Consider the following 22,455-nt stretch of genomic DNA (forward strand, 5'->3'; position numbering starts at 1 on the left):
ATAGTGCCACAATAAACATATGTGTGCATGTGTCTTTATAGTAGCATGATTTATAATCCTTTGGGTATATAACCAGTAATGGGATGGCTAGGTCAAATGGTATTTCCAGTTCTAAATCCTTGAGAAATCGCCACACTGTCTTCCACAATGGTTGAACTAGTTTACGGTCCCACCAACAGTGTAAAAGTGTTCCTATTTCTCCACATCCTCTCCAGCACCTGTTGTTTCCTGACTTTTTAATGATTGCCATTCTAACTGTTGGGAGATGGTATCTCACTGTGGTTTTGATGTGCATTTCTGATGGCCAGTGATGATGAGCATTTTTTCATGTGTCTGTTGGCTGCATAAATGTCTTCTTTCGAGAAGTGTCTGTTCCTATCTTTTGCCCACTTTTTGATGGGGTTGTTTGATTTTTTTTTCTTGTAAATTTGTTTAAGTTCTTTGTAGATTCTGGATATTAGCCCTTTGTCAGATGGGTAGATTGTTAAAATTTTCTCCCATTCTGTAGGTTGTCTGTTCACTCTGATGATAGTTTCTTTTGCTGTGCAGAAGCTCTTTAATTAGATCCCATTTGTCTATTTTGGCTTTTGTTGCCATTGCTTTCAGTGTTTTAGTCATGAAGTCCTTGCCCATGCCTATGTCCTGAATGGTATTGCCTAGGCTTTCTTCTAGGGTTTTTATGGTTTTAGGTCTAACATTTAAGTCTTTAATCCATCTTGAATTAATTTTTGTATAAGATGTAAGGAAGGGATCCAGTTTCAGCTTTCTACATATGGCTAGCCAGTTTTCCCAGCACCTTTTATTAAATAGAGACTCCTTTCCCCATTTCTTGTTTTTGTCAGGTTTGTCAAAGATCAGATGGTTGTAGATGTGTGGTGTTATTTCTGAGGCCTCTGTTCTGTTCCATTGGTTCTATTTAATGGTCCCCTTTACATATGCAGCACTATCTTCCACAACCCTTGGAAAAATAGATAACCAACCTGATATCTTAACCACAAACTGGGGGGTGAGCTGTATTAGAGATAATAAATACAAGACGTATTGTTCCTCCACCGTCTCTCCTATGACAACTATCACAAATCTAGCAGCATGCTCTTTCCAGGTGATCTCACACACAACCTCAATATGCCTTCAACCCAGTGTGCCAGAGAGCCACTGAATGAAATTGGCATGTGTGAAAAAATCCTATTTATCAGGTAAGACAATCACTGAAGTCACTTATTTTTGGTTTTAATCTATATGTCAATGAAACAGTGATATTTGAGTGAATATGCTAATATTTATTAAGTGCTTACTCTGTGGCAAGTGTAATTCTAAGCACTTTTATTATTAAATAATTTAATAGTTACAACAATCATGTGAAGGAAAGTACAGGCACACCTCATCTTATTGAGTTTTGCTTTACTGCACTTCACAGATACAATATTTTTCTTTTTACAAATTGAATGTTTGTAGACACCCACTGGTGGCCATTGAGCAGATCAGATTCTGCTCGCTCAAATGCCTTACTCTACTTCCTTGGCAACCACATCCAACAAATCTGATACGGCTGGGATTGAGAAATTTGGTAAGTCACAATTGAAGAAGACAAAAAACGCAAGAAAAAAATTCACTGCCTTCCAAAGAAATGACCAAACAAGAGAAGCAAGCAGACAAATCATAATAAGGTATACATCATGAAAATGAACTGTACATTGCACAAGCATTGCCTTCATATTTTACTTTTTTTGGCTGATGAACTTTGCAAGATACAAAGAGGTTGGATCAAGTTTAAATGACTGTGCTGTTCCTCTCACATCAAAGAATCAAGAGCTACTGAAAATGAAGACTGCTTTTGCCTCTCCCATCTGCCTGGCTAGCAGATAAGGGAAAGAATTTGAATGTTGGTGAAGGAAGAAGCAGGGTGGAATGACAGTAAAAGCTATAGTAAAACCAAGCTGATCCAAGGTGTCCTGCAAGCTATAAAATTCAGTTTAATCACAGTATCGATTTTTTTGTTCCAGTGATTTTATTGGGATATACAATTTTTTAAATGTGCAAATACAAAGTTTCAAAATGTGCAGAAAAGGTTTGTGGCAACCCTGTATCAAGCAAGCCTATTGGTGCCATTTTTCCAATAGCACGTACTGGCTTCATGTCTGTCAAATTCTGGGAATTCTAACAATATTTCAAACTTTTTCATTATTATCATATCTGTTATGGTGATCTGTGATAGTGATCTTTGACGTTTCTATTGCAATTTTTGAGAGATGACTCAAATGACGCCCATATAAGAAAACAAACTTAATCGATAAATGTTGTGTGTGTTCTGACTGCTCCACTAACAGGTTGTTCCCTATCTCCTATTCTCTGACACACAACAATATTGTAATTAAGCCAATTAATAATCCCACAATGGCCTCTGAGTGTTCAAGTGAAAAGAAATCGTATGTCTTTCACTTTAAATAAAAAGCTTGAAATGATTAAGCTTAGTGAGGAAGACAGGTAGAAAGCAGAGATAGGATGAAGCTAGGCCTCTTGCTCCAATTAACTAAGCTGTGCATGCAAATAAGTGTTGAAGAAAATTAAAAGTGCTACTCATTCCAGTGAACATACCAAAAATAAGAAAGCAAAACAGTCTTATTGCTAATATGGACAAAGTTTGAGTGGTCTGGATAGAACAGCAAACCAGCCACAACATCCCCTTAAGACAAAGCCCAGTCCAGAGCAAGGCCTTAACTCTCTTCAATCCTATGAAGTCAAGGTGAGGAAGCTGCAGAAGAAAAGTTGGAAGCTGTAGAGGTTGGTTCGTTCATGAGATTGAAGGAGAGAAGCTGACTGCATAACATAAAAGTGTAAGGTGAAGTAGCAAGTGCTGATGTAGAAGGTGAAGCAAATTATACAGAAGATCTAGCTAGCTAAGACAACTGATAAAGGTGACTACACTAAACAACAAATTTTCTATGTAGACAAAACAGCCTTCTATTGGAAGAATATGACATCTAGGACTGTTGTAGATAGAAGTTAATGCCTGCTTCAAAGCTTCAAAGAACAGGCTGACTCTTGTTAGGGGCTAATGCAGCTGCTGACTCTAAATTGAAGCCAATGTTCATTTAACCATCCCCAAAATCCTAGGTCCCTTAATAATTATGCTAAATATTTTCTGCCTGTGCTTTATAAATAGAACAGCAAAGCCTGGATGACAGCACATCTGTTTACAGCATGCTTTACTGAACATGTTAAGCCTACTATCGAGCTCAGAAAAAAAGATTCCTTTCATAATGTTACTGCTCATATACAATGAGTCTAGTCAACCAACAGTTCTCATGAAGATGTTCAAAGAGATCAATGTTGTTTTCATGCATAACATCCATTCTGCAGTGCATGGATCAAGGAGTAATATCAACTTTCAAGTCTTACTATTTAAGTAATAACATAACATATAAAGCTATTGGGGTCATAGATAGTGATTCTTCTGATGGGCCTGGGCAAAGTAAATTGAAAACCTCTGCAAATGATTCATCATTCTAGATGCTATTAAGAACATTTGTGATTTATGGGAGGAGGTCAAAATATCAACATTAACGAGATTTTGGAAGAAATTCATTCTGATTGTCAATGCATGATTTTGAAGGACTCAAGACATCAGTGGAGGAAATAACTGCAGATGTGGTAGAAACAGCAGGAGAACTAAAAAGTACAGCTTTTTTTTTTTTTTTTTTTTTTTTTTTTTTTTTTGAGACAGGGTTTCATTTTGTCACCCTGGCTGGAGTGCAGTGTCATAATCTTGGCTCACTGTGCAGCCTTGACCTCCTGGGCTCTAACGATCCTCCTGCCTCAGCCCTCCCCACCAAGTAGAGGGGACTACAAGCATGTGCCACCATGACCAGCTAATTTTTTTGTATTTTTTGTAGAGACGAGGTTTTGTCATTGGCCCAAGCTGGTCTCAAACTCCTGAGCTCAAGGGATCCACCTACCTCGGCCTCCCAAAGTTCTAGGATTACAGGCATGAGCTACCACGCCTGGCCTAGAAGTAGAGCTTAAAGATGTGAGTGAATTACTGCAATCTCATGATAAAACTTTAACAAATAAGGAGTTGCTTTTAATTGATGTGCAAGAAAGGTGGGAATTTTTAAGGTAGAATTTACTCCTGCTGAAGAAGCTGTGAACACTGTTGAAATGAAAACAAATGATTTACAATGTGACATACTCTTATTTGATAAACCAGTGGCAGGGTTTTAGAGGATTGACTCCAATTTTGAGAGAAGTTCTACCGTAAGTAAAATGCTATCTAACAGCATCACATGCTACAGAGAAATCTGTTGTGAAAGGAAAGTCCATTGATGTGGCAAACTAGAAATCGCCATAGCCACCCAACCTTCAGTAACCACCATTAACATCTACACAAGACCCTCCACCAGCAAAAAGATTATGACTCGCTGAAGGCTCAGATAATTGTGAGCAATTTTTAGCAATAAAGTATTTTTAATCAAGGTATATCATTTTTTAATACATAATACTATTATGCACTTAGCTGATTACAGAACAATGTAAACATAACTTTTATGCACTGGGAAACCCAAAAATATTCATGTAACGTGCTTTAGTGATATATATTCATGTGACTTGCTTTATTGAATAGATATTTACTTTAATGGCATTGTCTGGAGTCAAACCCACAATATCTCTTAAGTATGCCTGTATTGTTACACTCATTTGTAAAGTTTTTATAAACAAACTTAATTAAGGTTACATGACTTGACAAAGTCACATAGTTAATAGGTATCCAAGTAAGGACTGGAACCCAAGTGGTTTGATTCTAGAAGCCCAGGCACTGTGCCATAAAATCATCTCTTGATATCTGCAAGGGATTGGTTCCAGGAACTCTGCCCCCGCCTCACCCATGCCAAAATTCACAGATATTCAGGTCCCTTCCCTTATATAAAATGGCATAGTATTTGCATATAACCTACTCACATCCTCCTGTATAGTTTAAATCATCTCCAGATTACTTATAATACTGAATACAATGTAAATGCTATCTAAACAGTTGTCATACTATATTGTTTTTGATTTGTATTATTATTTTTTTTTTGCCTTTTTTCCCACATATTTTCAATCTTGGTTGGCTGAATGCATGAATGTGGAACCTGCAGATACAGAGGGCCAACTATACTCCCATTTCTAATTAATAGGAATTTGCCAGAGATAACAGGGCTAATGGGCATTCTCAGAAGAAGAAAAGCAAAAAGAACTAAGAAAGCATAGCCTGTGTAGAAAACAAAGAGCAGTTCAATGAAGCTAGTGAGGAAGTGAATTTTGGCAGGTAATTAAATATAGAGAAGGAAACAAGGAATGGTCCACAAAGATTTTAACAAGTCCAAACTTTATCTTATTGGTAATGGGAAGCCAATAAGAAATTTTTTGGATGATTTACAGTTTTACAGTTTTATTTAAAAGAGCATTTACAGATTTACAGTTTTATTTAAGGGCATTTTCTCACATTGTCTGATAATTATTTTTTATTGATACATAATTGTACATATTTATCAGGTACTTGTGATATTGTGATACATGCATAGAATGTGTAATCATCAAATTAGGGTAATCACTTCAAAGATATTTATCATTTCTTTGTGCTGGGAATATTATCAATCTTTTCTTCTAGCTATTTTAAAATATATAATAAGTTATTATTAACTACAGTCAAGCTATGATGCTACTGAACACTAGAATAAAGAAATTTAAAGTCAGAGAATTATCCAAGAGCTGAGAAAGGAGGACCATTAATCAGTTATCACAACTGCCTAGGCAAGAAAGTATGAGGGTTCCAAAAAGGGCAAGGGCAATAGAGACAGACATGAATTGCAGAAAGGATGCATATATTAGGGCTGATAACCAACTAGGTGATGGAAATGAGAAAGAAAAAGAATCAAGAAAGACTGAGGAATAGAGCTTAGACAACTGGGTAGATACCATTAGGGGATGGGGTAGATACTTAACCTGAAATATATGTAGGGCATGCAAACAATCAGAAACACAGATTCAGGGAACAGAAAAAATGTTATAGGATGTAAATTTAGACACAGCAGAATATAAAAAACATCTAGAGTCATTAACACTCCAGAGAGCGCTTTTTAGAGTAATAAAATGAGGATCAGACCCTAAGAGCAAGCAGAAGAAAACTTACGCAAGGACATCAAAATGATAACAGGGAAGAAAAATGAGATAGAAACCAAGACAGGAGTATCAAGAAGGAAGATGTGGTCATCATTGTCAAATGCTACACTGGATTTTGCCATTAGTAGGTGCACGTTAAAATCTAGTGAGGGGCTATTTCAGTGGAGAAATGGAAGCGAAAGCCAGATTGCAGTGGGTTAAGGAATGATCAGAAACTGGAGAACTAGAAAGTTTGGCCCTGGCCATGGTCAGGAGTTCAAGACCAGCCTAGCCAACAAAGTGAAACCTTGTCTCTACTAAAAATACAAAAATCAGCCGGGTGTGGCGGAGGGCGCCCATAATCCCAGCTACTCGGGAGGCTGAGGCAGGAGAATCGCTTGAACCTGGCAGGCGGAGGTTGCAGTGAGCTGAGATCGCGCCACTGCACTCCAGCCTGGGCGACAGAGCGAGGCTCCGACTCAAAAGAAAAAAAAAAAAAAAAGAAAGTTTAGCCCTAAAAAAGAGCAAAGAGATAAGGCAACAGCTAAAAGGGCAGTCAGGGATAATGGTAGTGTCAGGGCTCAGAAAATACTACCCCAAGATATGGCACCTTCAAGGTCACTCTCTGACCTTCTCCAGGCCCTCCTTTCTTCAATCCCCCTTCCTCTCCCTAAGGCAGGTAATAGAAACTAGAATTCCCCATCTCACAAAGCAAGCCATACAATCTAGAAAGGTCCCTCTCAAACCCCCTCCCTTCTCCCTTTAAGATGCATGAGACAGGTTTCCTGCAGCACACTGAAGGAGAAGGAATGTCATAGAGAGACACAGGAAAGATTCTCAACAAACAGGCCCAGTTTGTTACCATTAGATCATACCCTTTTTTGTTCAATCATGTGTCTCCACAACTATTCATTTCTTTCATCAAACTTAGCATGAACATACAGTTTTCCCTGAGTCTTTGGGTCTTCGTTTCCCTGGGTCTTTGGGTCTTCATTTTTGTGTCACATAAAAGCTTGATTAAATTTTTATGCTTTTCTCTTGTTAATCCATCTTTTGTTATGGGGTGTCAGCTATGATTCTTGCAATGGGTAGGGAAAAGATATTACTTTTTCTTCTCTATAATAGAGGTTTGAGCACATTTATAAGGTGAAAGGTAAAGAGGCAGGAAAGACATAGAAGAATAAGAGGATAATTGAAATGCAAAGAAATACAAGATGATATACTTAAGAATTTAGAAAATGGGAAATGTATTACTGTTACTCAACTACAATTCTAATTTAAAATACTCATTATACAAGAAAACTTAGAAAGATGCTAAGTTTGCAGTACTGCACATATTTAAATGTCTTGAAAACCCAAACCTAATATATATATAGATTTGAAAATACTCTCTAATTCCAAGTTTTTACTAATTCAACTCAACTATCCCCAACTAGTATTGGTATGAATTCTGAATTACCAAAGTTTTATTACATCTAAATTCAAATGTTACAATAAAGGCCTAGTATAAAAACCAGAAAAATAGAAAGATCAGTCCATCTCAGAAGCTTTTATATACATATATATACACACATATTTTTTGAGGCTAGTCAAGTGAAGCAGCGGGAGTGTAAAATAAACAAGGAAATGTGTAATTGTGAGCAATTTGTTGTAAACACCACTGAATTCGGACTAGCCTCAGAAGCTTACATTAATTTCAAAAGAGAGACAATAACTTGTACACAAACTCTGACTCAGAATAAATCAGTTTATTTTACAATCCCAGTGGCTTTTTTATTCCCGTATAAAACTAACAATGATCATAGAAAATGTGTCAAAATATTTTCCAGGGGGTTAGCCTTTAAATAAAAATAGTGTACTGTATTTATGAAATCAATATGTATTTTATGAGTTATAATGTTTTATCACAATAGTAATGAGATACATTTGAAGACATATATGCCACTTAAATAAATCAAATAATATTTAAAACTAACTGGCTAGAGATACTCTAATACTTTTTAACTGTTTTGTCTAGAAATCAATTATTAAATGCATTTCGAAATTCACTTGTGGCCAGGCGCAGTGGCTCACACCTGTAATCTCAACACTTTGGGAGGCCAGGGCAGGCAGATCACGAGGTCAGGAGTTTGAGACCAGCCTAGACAATATGGTGAAACACCATCTCTACTAAAAATACAAAAATTAGCCAGCTACCCACAGCAGCCAGCAGTGCAGGGAGAGAAAGCCTGTACACTTGCGGGAGGGAGAGCACAGGGACTGGGGGACTTTACATTGAACTTAGTGCTGCCCTGCCACAGAGGGGAACAAAGCTGTGCTGTGCTCAACCAGCACCCAGGCATGGAGGGAGCATTTGGATCAGCCCTAGTCAGATGGGAATCGCTCATGCCAGCAACTGGAACTTAAGTTTCTCAGTAACCTCACCAATCACAGGCTAAAGTACTCTGGGGTTCTAGGTAAACTTGAAAGGCAGCCTAGGATTGCAATTTCTAGGCAACTCCTAGTGCTGTGCTAGGCTTAGAGCCAGTGTACTAGGGTGGCATGTGACTTAAGGAGACACCAGCAGGGGAAGCTAAGGGAGTGCTTGCACCACTTTTCTCCCAACCCCAGGCAGTGCACCTCGCATCAATGAGAAAGAGACCCCTTCCTTTCACCTGAGGACAGGACAGGGAAGACTGAGGAGGACTGTGTCTTACCTCTTGGATACCAGCTCAGCCACAATAGGATGGGGCACTGGCTAGAGTTGTGAGACCCCCATTCCAGGCCCTAGCTCCTAGATGACATTTCTAGACACACTCTGGGCCAAAAGGGAACCCACTGCCTTGAAGGGAAGGACCCAGTCCTGCCAGGAGTCATCACCAGCTGACGAAAGAGCCCTTGGGCCCTGAATAACCAGCAGCAATGCCCAGGTAGTATGCTGTGGGCCTTGGGAGAGACTCTGAGATGTGCTGGCTTCAAGTAAGACTTAGCACAAAACTAGCTGTAGTGGCTACATGGAGACACTTCTGTTTGAAAAAAGCAGAGGGAAAAATAAAGGGAAACTTGGCACCTTAGGAACCCACTCATTCACAGTGAGGTAAGCAACAAGCAGTCTCTTGGAGTTCAGGAATCTAGGCCTCCACTCTTGGGCAGCATTTCTGGACCTGCCCCAAGCCAGAATTCAGGGTGAGTCCCAGGACTGGCAGCATTCACCACAAGCTGATTGAAGAGCCCTTTGGCTTTAATAGAACATGAGCAGTGGCCTAGCAGAAACCCCCATGGGCCAGTGGTGGTGGTGGCCACAGAAGGCGGTTCCTCTATCTGTGGAAAGGGGAAAGAAGAGTGGGAAGGACTTTGTATTGTGGTTTGAGTGCCATCTTAGCTGCAGTAGAATAAAACATCAATAATAACGTTAAATGTCAGTGAACTAAACTATTAAAATAAAAAGATATAGAATGGCTGACTAGATGAAAAAATAAGACACAATGACCTGCTACCTACAAGAAACACACTTGAGGCCAGGTGTGGTAGCTCATGCCTGTAATTCCAGCGCTTTGGGAGGTCGAGGGGGGTGGATCACTTGAGGTCTCAGTTAATTTAGAAAGCTTATTTTGCCAAGGTTGAGGATGGTGCCTGCGACACAGCCTCAGGCAGTCCTGAGGACATGTGGCCAAGGTGGTCAGAGCACAGCTTGGTTTTATACATTTGAGGAAGACACAAGACATCAATCAACATATGTAAGACAAACATTATTTCAGTCCAGAAAGGCAGGAAAACTGGAAGTGGGGAGGGGGCTTCCAGGTCATAGGTAGATAAGATACAAATGGCTGCATTCTCTTAAGTTTCTGATTAGCCTCTCCATAGGAGGCAATCAGATAGGCATTTATCTCAGTGAGCACAGTGGTGACTTTGAATAGAATTGGAGGCAGGTTTCCCCTAAGCAGTTCCCAGCTTGACCTTTCCCTTTAGCTTAGTGATGTTGGAGTGAGGCCGAGGGGGTGGATCACTTGAAGTCAGGAGTTTCAAGACCAGCCTGGCCAACACAGTGAAACTCCATCTCTACTAAAAATACAAAAAATAAAAAAACTAGCTGGGCATGTGCTACTCAGGAGGCTGAGGCAGGAAAATTGCTTGAACCCAAGAGGCAGAGTGTTACGGAAAGTCAGGGACCCTGAACGGAGGGACCAGCTGAAGCCATGGCAGAAGAACATAAATTGTGAAGATTTCATGGACATTTATTAGTTCCCCAATACTTTTATAATTTCTTACGCCTGTCTTTACTGCAATCTCTGAACATAAATTGTGAAGATTTCATGGACACTTATCATTTCCCCAATCAATACCCTTGTGATTTCCTATGCCTGTCTTTACTTTAATGTCTTAATCCTGTCATCTTCGTAAACTGAGGAGGATGTACGTCACCTCAGGACCCTGTGATGAATGTGTTAACTGCACAAATTGTTTGTAGAGCATGTGTATTTGAACAACATGAAATTGGGCATCTTAAGAACAGGATAACAGTGATTTTCAGGGAACAAAGGAGATAATTTTAAAGTCTGACTGTCTGTGGGCCGGGTGGAACAGAGCCATATTTCTCTTATTACCGAAAATGGGTAAGATAAATATCGCTGAATTCTTTCCCCAGTAAGGAATATTAATAACTAATAGCCCTGGGAAAAGAATGCATTCCCAGGGTGAGGCCTCTAAAATGGCCGCCCTGGGAGTGTCTGCGTTTATGCAGATGTAAATAGGGATGAAACATGCCCTAATCTCCTGCAGCGCCCCCAGGCTTGCTAGGATTAGGAAATTCCAGCCTGGCAAATTACAGTCAGACCGGTTCTCTGCTCTTGAACCTTGTTTATCAACAACAATGTGTGCACAGCTGGACACGGAAGTTCGTTAGTGATTGTAGTTTCGCCCTGACCTTGTGATCTCGCCCTGACCTGCCTTGTGATCTTTTGTTGCCCTTAAAGCATGTGATCTCTGTGACGCATACCGTATTCATGCACTCCCTCGCCTTTGAAAATTGCTAATAAAAACTTGCTGGTTTTACGGCTCAGGGAGTATCACAGAACCTGCCGACATGTGATGTCTCCCTCAGACACCCAGCTTTAAAATTTATCTCTTTTGTACTCTTTCCCTTTATTTCTCAGACCAGCTGCCACTTAGGAAAATAGAAAAGAACACATGTTGAATATCGGGGGTGGGGTTTCCCCAACAGCAGAGGCTGCAGTGAGCCGAGATCATGCCATTGCACTCCAGCCTGGGTGACAGAAGAAGACTCCACCTAAAAAAAAAAAAAAAAAAAAAAAAGGAAAGAAAAAAGAAAAAAAAGAATGGAGAAAGATATTCCATGCCAATGGAAACCAAAAAAGAGCAGGTGTAGCTATACTTATAGAAGACAAAATAGATTTCAAGAATAAAATTAACAAGAGACAAAGAAGGTCATTATCTAATGAAAAAGGGGTAAACTTAGTCAGAGGATATAGTGATTGTAAATATATATGCACCCAATACTGGAGCACTCAGATATATAAAGCAAATATTATTGTAGCTCAAGAGAGACATAGATCTCAATACAATAATAGCTGGAGACTTCAACACCCCACTTTCAGCATTGGACAGATGTCCCAGACAGAAAATCATCAAAGAACAATTGGACTTAATCTGCACTATAGACCAAATGGACCTAACAGATATTTACTGAACATTTCATCCAGTGGCTACAGAATATATGTTCTTCTCCTCAGCACATGGGTCATTCTCAAGGATAGACCATACGTTGTCACAAAATAAGTCTTAAAACATTCAAACAACAAAGAAGTTGCTGAGATAACATCAAGCAACTTCTCTGACCACAATGAAATAAAACTAGAAATCAATAACAAGAAGAATTTTGAAAACTATACAAACAAATGGAAATTAAACAATATGCTCCTGAATGACCAGTGGGTCAATGAAGAAATTAAGAAGGAAATTGAAAAATTTATTGAAACAAATGATAATACAAATACAGCAGAGCAAAACCAATGGGATACAGCAAAACCAATATTAAGAGGAAAACTTCCAGCTATAAGTGCTACATCAAAAAAGAAGAAAAATCTCAAACAAATAACAATTATTCATCTTAAAGAACCAGAAAAGGAAGAGCAGACCAAACCCAAAATTAGTAGAAGAAAAGAAACAGCCCAGGTGTCATGGCTCACATGTGTAATCCCAACACTTTGGGAGAGTGAGGAGGGCAGATTGCTTGAGCCAAGGAGCTCAAGACCAGCCTGGGTAACATGGCAAAACCCCATCTCTACAAAAAGTACAAAAATTAGCTGGGTGTGGTGGTGCCTGTAGTCCCAGCTACTTGGGAGGCTAAAAGGTGAAAGAATGACTTGACCCTGGGAGGTCAAGGCTGCAGTGAGCCATGACACCACTGCACCTCAGCCTGGGAGAAAGAGTGAGACTCTGGTATAAACAAACAAGCAAACAAAAACAGAAGAAATAATAAAGATCAGAGCAGAAATAAATAAATTTGAAATGAAGAAAACAAAATACGAAAGATCAATGAAACAAAAATATGGTTTATTGAGAACATAAACAAAATTGACAAACCTTTAGTCAGATTAAGAAAAAAAGAGGAGAAGACCCAAATAAAATCAGAGGTGAAAAAGGAGACATTACAACTGATACCACAGAAATTCGAAGGGTCACTACTGGCTACTATGAACAGCTATGTGCCAATAAATTGGAAAATCTAGAGGAAAATCTAGAGGAGATGGACAAATTCTTAGACACGTAAAATCTACCAAAATTAGATCATGAAGAAATCCAAAATGTGAACAGGTCAATAACAAGCAATGAGATTAAATCTGTAATAAATAGTCTCCCAGTAAAGAAACGCCTGGGACCTGATGGCTTCACTGCTGAATTCCACCAAAAACTTAAAACCTAATACCAATCCTACTCAAAGTATTCAAAAAATTGAAGAGGAGGGAATACTGGCAAACTGATTCTACAAGGCCACTATTAGCCTAATACCAGACAAAGATACATGCAAAATAGAAAACTACAGGCCAAAATCTCTGAAAAATATGGATGCAAAAATCTTCAACAAAATACTAGCAAACCGAATTCAACAATATATTAAAAAGGTCATTCATCATGACCAAGTAGGATTTATTCCAGGGATGCAAGCACGGTTCAACATACGCAAATCAATTGTTGTGATACATCATATCAACAGAATAAAGGACAAAAATCATATGACCATTCCAATCGATGCTGGACAAGAATCTGCTAAAATCCAACATTCCTTCATGATAAAACCCCTTTGATATGGTTTGCTTGTGTCCCCACCCAAATATCATCTTGAATCGTAACTCACCCAATTCACAAGTGTCATGGGAGATACCAGTGGGAGGTAATTGAATCATGGGGGTGGGTTTTTCCAGTGTTGTTCTCATGATAGTGAATAAGTCTCTCGAGACATGATGACTTTAAAAAGGGGAGTTTCCCTGCACAAGCTCTCTTCTTTTGTCTGCCACCACGTAAGACGTGCCTTTCACTTTCCACCATGATTGTGAGGCCTCCTCAGCCATGTGGAACTGTCAGTCCAATAAACCTCTTTCTTTTGTAAATTGACCAGTCTTGGGTATGTCTTTATCAGCAGCATAAAAATAGACTAATACACTCTCAAAAAATTGGGGTATAGAGGAAATATATCGCAACATAATAAAAGCCAAAACTCATAGCCTTTCCCCTAAGATCTAAAAGATGACAGGGATGTGCATTGTCACCACTGTTATTCAACACAATACTGGAAGTCCCACCTAGAGCAATCAGACAAGAGAAAGAAATAAAGGGCATCCAAATTGGAAAAGAATAAGTTAAATTATCCTTGTCTGTAGATGATATAATCTTGTATTTGGAAAAACCTAAACTCCACCAAAAAAAAAAAAAAAAAAAAATAGAACTGATAAATTCTGTAAAGTTGTAGGATACAAAATCAACATACAAAAGTCAGTAGCATTTCTATATGCCAACAATGAACAATCTAAAAAAGAAATTTAAAAAATAATCCCATTTACAATACTCACAAACAAAATTAAATACCTAGGAATTAACCAAAGAAGTAAAAGATCTCTACAACGAAAACTATAAAACACTGCTGGAAGAAATTGAAGAGGACACGCAAATATGGAAAGATATTCCACATTCATGGATTGGAAGAAACAATATTGTTAAAATGTCCATACTACTCGGAGCAATCTATAGATTCAATGCAATCCCTATCAAAATACCAATGACATTCATCAGAGAAATAGAAAAATCAAGTCTAAAATTTAGAAGACACCACAAAAGACCAAGAATGGCCAAAGCTATTCTGGGAATAAGAGACAAAACTAGAGGAATCATATTACATGACTTCAAATTATACTACAGACCTATGGTAACCAAAACATCATGGCACTGGCATAAAAACAGATACACAGACCAATGGAACAGAACAGTGAACCCAGAAACAACTCCACACACCTACAGTGAACTCATTTTCGACAAAGGTGCCAAGAACATACATGGGGGAAAAGACAGTCTCTTCAGTAAATGATGCTGGGAAAACTGGATATCCATATGTTGAAGAATGAAACTAGGCCCTTATCTCTTGCTGTATACAAAAATCAAATCAAAATGGATTAAGGACTTAAATTTAAGACTTCAATCTATAAAACTACTATAAGAAAACATTGGGGAAAATCTCCAGGATACAGGTCTGGGCAAAAATTTCCTGAGCTACCCCATAAGCGCAGGCAACCAAAGCAAACATGGAGAAATGGGATCATATCAAGTTAAAAAGCTTCTGCACGGCAAAGGAAACAAGAAAGTGAAGAGACAACCCACAGAATAGGAGGGAATATCTGCAAACTACCCATATGACAAGGAATTAATAACCAGAATTTAAGGAGGTCAAGTGACTCTTTAGGAAAATATCTAATAATTAGATTAAAACATGGGCAAAAGATGTGAATAGACATTTCTGAAAAGAAGACATACAGATGGCAAACTGGCATACGAAAAGGTGCTCAACATCACTGATCATGAGAGAAATGCAAATCAAAACTACAATGATATATCATCTTACCCTAGTTAAAGTGACTTATATCCAAAAGACAGGCAATAACATGCTGGTGAGAATGTGGAGAAAAGGGAACTCTCGTACACTGTTGGTGGGAACGTAAACTAGTACGATCAATATGGAGAACAGTTTGGAGGCTCCTCAGAAAACTAAAAATACAACTACCAAACAATCCAGCAATCCTACTGCTGGGTATATACCCCAAAGAAAGGAAATCAGTATATCAAAGAGATATCTGCACTTCCATATTTATTGCAAAACTATTTACAATAGCCAAGATTTGGAAGCAACTTAAGTGTCCATCAATAGAAGAACGGATAAAGAAAATGTGGTACACATACACAAAGGAGTACTAAGAGTCTGTCATTTGCAACATGGATTGAAATGTAGGTCATTATGGTAAGTGAAATAAGCCAGGCACAGAAAGACAAACACCACATGTTCTCACTTATTCGTAGGATGTAAAAATCAAAACAATTGAACTCATAAAGATAGAGAGCAGAAGGATGGTTACCACAGGCTAGGGAAGGGTAGTGGGGGAGTAGAGGGTAGCTGAAGATGGATAATGGGCACAAAACATAGAATAAATAAGACCTAGTATTTGATAGCGCAATGGAGTGACAATAGTCAATAATAATTTAATCGTACATCTCAAAATAACTAAAAGAGTATAATTTGATCATAACACAAATGATAAATATTTGAAGGAATAGATACCCCATTCTCCATGATGTGATTATTACACATTGTATGCCTTTCAAAATATCTCATGTATCCCACAAATATATATACCTAATATGAACCCACAAAAATTTAAAATTTAAAAAGTTGTTTAATAAAATACTTCCTGGCATAATGAATTTCACTGAAATACAGTGATTTTATTTTGGCTATAAGAACACTAAATTTTATATACTAGAAAAATAATCTACACAACAGTGGCCTGGGAATCTAAAAGAGTCAATGTAACTTTCCTACCATGATTTACTTACTAACTTAACCTGACCCAATTCATCTTCTTGCTCACATAATCTAGCCAATATGTTGAAACAGTTTTACCTAGTTTCAGGGACTTACCTGAAAAAAATACTATCCAAAATTAGCCTTCAAAACTAAGAAGAAAGGGGAGTTGGATTTCTTACATACACACACGCACACACACACACACACACACACACACATACTTTCAATAAATACACTGAATAACCATGACAAATAATTTACCATGGGACAGAAACAAAGAAACCCTGTGCCCCAGTCATTTATATGCATTAAGATAAAGTTGCAGAGAAGTTCTGTACATTTCATAACACAGCAAACCTAAAAGAGCCACCCTTGAACAAGCTCAGTGATAACCTGATATAAACCTCGAGTGTAGTGTATTTTACTGTTTAATGAACTATAAATCCTGATTAGCTTTTAATAATACAACCTACCAATAGCCCTTTCAATTATCGGGAGATAGGTGATTACGAGAAATTTCATTTTTGGAAGAAAGTCACCTCATAGAAGCTGCTGATGTTTTAGTCATGAAAATACTGACAATTCTGAATAACAGTGTTGATTTAATTTAGGAAACTGTATGTCAATTTATATTTTCTTGACATCTTAGGAAAAAACTAGTGACATACTCATTTTACTATGTCCTAATACTGACATCTTCTGACAGTTTAGGAGAATTACACATCTCCTTAAAACATTTCCCAGTGACTGAAGCTTATCTTTTCCACCTACCTCATTAAGGAAAAAATTAACATTTGTTGAATGATGATTATGTAATGTGCACTTCAAATATTATATCATTTGATCTCGTTTAATAACTTTATAAGATAACTAATATTATAGAAGATGTTTATTTTATAAAAAATAAAATACCAATGAATGATACTATTAAACCAAAGAATTGTTTTTAAAATGCTCACTGTGGCCTCTATTAAGACATCTTGAGAAGTCCACTTAAGTTACTGTAAAATCTTTTTTTAATCACTAAAAGTAGGCCAAAAATGGCAGTAATCTCAGCACTCTGGTGGGCCTAGGTAGGAGGATCTCTTGAAGCCAGGAATTTGAGACCAGCCTGGGCAACATAATAAGACCTCATCTCTACAAGAAATTTTAAAGTTTGCAGGGCACTGGGGGACATGCCTGTAGTTCTAGCTATTGGGGAGGCTGAAGCAAGAGGATCACGTGAGCCCAGAGGATGGCCTGAGCCCAGGCATTTGAGGCTGTTGTATGCTATGATCATGCCATTGTACTGCAGTCCGGGCAACAGAGAGAGACTCTGTCTCTAAAAGAAAAACAAAAAAATTAAAAACCAGTAAGGTTTGTTTGAAAGTGTTTGCTCATTTGATATTGGGCTATACACAGTAGATAAAAAGGCAGCCTAGCATAGGCTTTGGGTTCAAATCTCAACTCTGCCACTTATTACTAAGTGACCTGAAGAATACTACTTTGCATCTCTGTGCCTTAATTTCATCATCTGTAAAACAGAAATAATCATAACTGTACTTAACTCATAGGGTTGTTATGAAGATTAAACGAGTTGATCTTTGTGAAGTCTTAGGACAGTGCCTGGCACTTAGTGCTATGTAAGTTTTTTGACAAATACTCAGAATTGGTATTGTTATTATGATAAAGGAGAACTGGTTTTGTTATACTACGATATTGGTAGTATACTAAGAATTTGTACTGGTATACTACAATAAAGGAGATCAAATAAATATCAAATTTCTTTTATTATTTTGAAATACTACTAAAATTTCCCCCATATCATCAGTCACTCACTAAGTTTTATCTACAAGCAAATTTTATTCAGTGCCTTTGTTCAAGGTCCAATGAACTAAAAAGGGAAACTTTAATGATGGAATATAAACACAATTACAGATGTATAAAGGGTTGGGATAAATAAACTTTCACTATTATTGACCAGGGTTCTACTTAGAATGTCCTTCCCTTTTTCCTCATGTCTTTTGTTTCTAAGTTATCTCTCACATTGACCAGGAAATGTAAGACTCATAAAAGGACTCAGTATTTATTTGTTGAAGGCTTAAATTGATCACAGATCCACTAAGACATATAACAGTTTTGTTTTAGTCATATGATACTATTTCCAAATGTATGTTACACACCCATATATAGAAACAAACAAATGTGCATGTAGATCTATTTCTACCAGAGAAAAACAGAGAATATAATCCGATTTATTAGTGATATAAACTTAAACTTACCTACAATGTAGACTAGTACTATGTTTTTAGATAAAATTACTATTATCATCTAATAATAATTAGGCTTTGAGAAATATAAAACATGTACAAAAACAACAAAATTTGCTATCCATGGAGCAGAAGCTTGTTTGTACTATTCATTTGAGTCAAATTCCAGAAATGAGTTCTGGCTAGTATTGAAAATTATTCCGAATTCTAATGATTGGCTTCTACAAATACAGCAGACCCCAACCACAAATAGACAATAATACAATATTTACAAAGGTATACACAGTAAAATTTCACTAAAACCCTGCTAACTAGAAATTTGGGATAATTTGGATGATCTGAGCTTTTCTTTTAGCTAAGATAAAAGACCCTCCAGCAATCTACTAAGGTAACAAGAAGAAAAAAATGGAAGAACCTGCCCTCAAGCATTTTTAGAACTACATAAACAGCACTTATTTACATAGGAACAGTTAAATGCTAATTGTAAATATGTGTCAAATATTTATTGAAACAAATCCAATGAAAGACTTTTCCTGGACAATTTTTTAAAAACATAGTACATATTGCTACAACTAGCAGTGTAGCAAACATTCGTCTATCTTGTAAAGTATTTGGTAAATCATAATTTATATTTATCTACTCAATTATTCTCAATTACTGAAATCTTATGAATATAATTAGATCGTATTACCCCATATATGTGAGAAATCAAAATAACACATTTACTACATTAAACTATAGAGTTACAGTCTACCTTATTAACTCAAAACAAAACTGACAAAATAAAAACTAATAATTACAAAGTAAATTTCAAAACTTAATATAGAGTACCTTAAAATATTCTTTTCTAATCTGTTTGCTCCTCCTCCTTTCTTCACTCTGCCAGATTATAGGGTGAGATTCTGGCCACGGTTGTTCATCTATTTGATCCTTCTGATTTTCTAAGGGCTGTAATGAGACAATTTCTTTTAACTAAATAAAAAAGAACAAAATTATAGATATAATAGTAACTTAATTTCTTCTTACCTGCCATGTGAGGGGTGATAATGGTGAATTAACTTCATCTGCTGAGACACTAAAAAATTAAAGATGCCTTAATATGTTAAAATATTTAGAATAAATCGTTAAATATATATTATGAACCTTATTATGTTATCTTCTAAAAAAAATTGTAAAGAATTTACCCATGTCTACACTTTGGCCTAACAACATAAAACTTAAAGTTGACAGAAACTTATTTAAGTTTCTAATACCTGTTGCTCTACAGGAAACATCAAAATGGTTTTATTCTATGTAGGCCCTATGCATAGGTCTACTCTAAGGAATTCTCAGAAGCTAAAATAAGTGAAATATCTAAAGATACACTGTCAAAGGACAGACAAGATATTTATTATATCAAAATAACTAACAAAAACTAAGAAAAAATACTAATAATTTCTTTGGTCTAAAAAAGAGCTCAACCGAGTAGTTGTTTTTACCTACTGAATTACTGATTATGGACTCAACCTGTTCATTCTAACAAAACAGAGGCTACGAAGGAAATTATTTTCATCTAATTTTTTGTTGTTGAGATAAGGTAGACTATGCATGCTGTTATTAGATGGCAATTTTGAACAAAGAGTTCCTTTGGAAAAAATATATAAACAAAATGTCCACTGAAGCTGCTATACCTTAACACTATTCTGGAACTTCTGTATAGTGCAATAATGAAAAAAAAAAACCCACAAAAATTGGATATAAAGAATCCAATTTTTTAAAATTTATAGAACACATGATTATCCAAGAGAAAAAGACAAAAAATCTATTATTACAAGAGGTAAGGTTACCAGTTAAAGAAAAACATACAAAAGTTAATAGTTTTCCTACATATCAACCATAATGAGTTAAAAGATATATTAGAAAAAACACTATTCATAAAAGGAAAGAAAAACATAAAATACCTAGGAAGAAATTTAACTATACTTGTACAAGTACCTATATGAAAAAACTACAAATGTCTAGTAAGAGACTTGAATAACCAAAAGGTTCTTGGATAGATAAGTATTACAGGTATAACTTATCTTTCAACTTAATTAATAACTGAAATGAACTGTAATAATAATTTTTTTTAACTCGAGAAATATTTTTTCATTTGCTTTAAAAATTTGACAAAGAAGTTCCAAAGTTAATTTGGAAGAATGGATGATCAGGAAGAGAAAAGTTATATAATAAAGGGGACTTCTCAACCCTCCCTTTCTACTAGCTCCAGAATCTACAGATTTTTCAATGGAAGAGGAGTATAGGACCACACGTATAATAACTTCTGAAAAAAAAGACATTTAAGATCATTGTGAAAGTAATGGCTTATATAACAAGTAGTAGAGAGACAACTGATTGATCACTTGTAAAATATACACAGAAAGAAAGAATAAAAAAGGGGGAGGAGACATGGTGAGAAAAAGGCGGGGGAGGGAGGAAGAAAACTAGATTCCTTACCTCATACCAAATATCAAAATGAAAAATTAAAAGATTTAAATATAAAGAAGAAATCACAAAGTATCACAAAAAAATACAGGCAGTAATTTTTTAAATATTGGAATAGAGAGAGCCTATGGGAGAAACAATCAAAATTAAATACTAACAAATTTGAACACATAAAATGTAAAAACTCGACTTTGCTCATGGCCAAGATAGACTAACAGTGACCAGATATATATTCTTACTGAAAAAAACTAAAAGAATGGCCAAAATATTTAAAACTATGCCTTCCATGACATTGAATATTAGGCAAAAAAATGACATTATCCTTTAGAGATGAGTAAGAAGGCGAATCCCGTAACTGAGCCAAGTTGGTGCATGGAAAGAGTTTCCAGCCCACATCCCAGGAGAAAAAAACTAAGGCAGAGTCTAGCAGGCCCAGAATTCAGGAGACAGAGCTGGAGCCAGGGAGAAAAGGGCAGAGTGAGTTCATAGCACACAGTAACAACGAAAAGGGCAATGCACAGAGAAAGGAAAGAGATCTACAATCCTTCAAATTTTCATCTGAGTGTACTGATCATTGAACATGTATGTGAGGAAATTACCCTAGGCAAAAGGATGAAATTACCCCCAAAGATTAGAGGGAATAATTCCCAGATTCTCAAGAGGATCAGGAGTGGTACCAGTTCCAACCAGCTAGATTGGAAAACCTCATAATTCACAGGACATCCAGTAGAGAAAGGTGTTGCCTCATTAAGGGGACAAATTTATTCCTAGACTAAATGCTGCACTGGTCCCACATAAATAAATTATAAAACCCAGTTCCAAAATATCAAATTATTTCCAAGTAATTTAACCATATCCCAGAACAGAAGTCAAAAATATGTATAATAATACTAAAAAATCCACATTCAAGAATGTAAAGTATACAATGTCTGTCATTCAATCAAAAATTCAACCAAGCAATGTTCAGGAAGCTAAAGGAAAAGACTGAACGTGGTAAGTACAGACATAAGCAAACTTCTAGAAATAAAAAGTGCAACATCTAAAATTAAAACAAACTGGATGGAATTAACTGCAGATTAGACATTTCACAAGAAATGACTAGCAAACACAAAGACAAAGCAGAAGGACTTGCCAAAACCCAACACAGACAGAAAAATATTAAAGAATGAATAGAACATTAATGTTCCGTGGCAAACGTCAAGTGGCCTAATTGGTGTTCCATAATAGAAGAGGTCGAATGATAGAAAACATATTTGAAGAAATAAGGGCCCCAAAATTTCAAATTTCATGAAAATAAACCCACAAATTCAAGAAGCTCAATGAACTCCAAACAAAAGTAACATGAAGAAAACTACACCAAGATACATCACCATCAAATTACTTAAAATGAGTGATAAAAAATGTTACAGACACCCAGAGGAAAAAACGGACATATTAGGCAAAGTAAAACAAAGATAAGAAGATTCTCATAGAAAACAATACAATCCAGAGGATGGTGGAGAAACCTCTTCAAGGTACTCAAAGAAAACTAAAATGTCA

The 22,455-nt window shown here is 36.6% G+C and overlaps 1 protein-coding gene across 3 annotated transcripts in view; it reads right to left on the minus strand.

Annotated features, from left to right (window-relative positions):
• The window catches only part of LRCH2 (leucine rich repeats and calponin homology domain containing 2), a 129,727-nt gene that overhangs the window by 17,624 nt on the left and 89,648 nt on the right, over positions 1-22,455 (minus strand). For 2 of the 3 annotated variants that reach the window (XM_045384520.2, XM_045384519.2), the window contains exons 13-14: positions 19,480-19,528; positions 19,285-19,401 (exon numbers count right to left, since the gene is read on the minus strand). In XM_045384520.2, coding sequence (XP_045240455.2) covers positions 19,285-19,401; positions 19,480-19,528 — 166 coding nt within the window. Of the gene's footprint in view, positions 1-2,691; positions 9,439-19,284; positions 19,402-19,479; positions 19,529-22,455 lie in introns of those variants that run through there. The other variant, XM_065538594.2, reaches the window with a different exon arrangement.

The sequence above is a fragment of the Macaca fascicularis genome, chromosome X, assembly GCF_037993035.2.
Source record: "Macaca fascicularis isolate 582-1 chromosome X, T2T-MFA8v1.1".
NCBI lineage: Eukaryota > Metazoa > Chordata > Mammalia > Primates > Cercopithecidae > Macaca > Macaca fascicularis.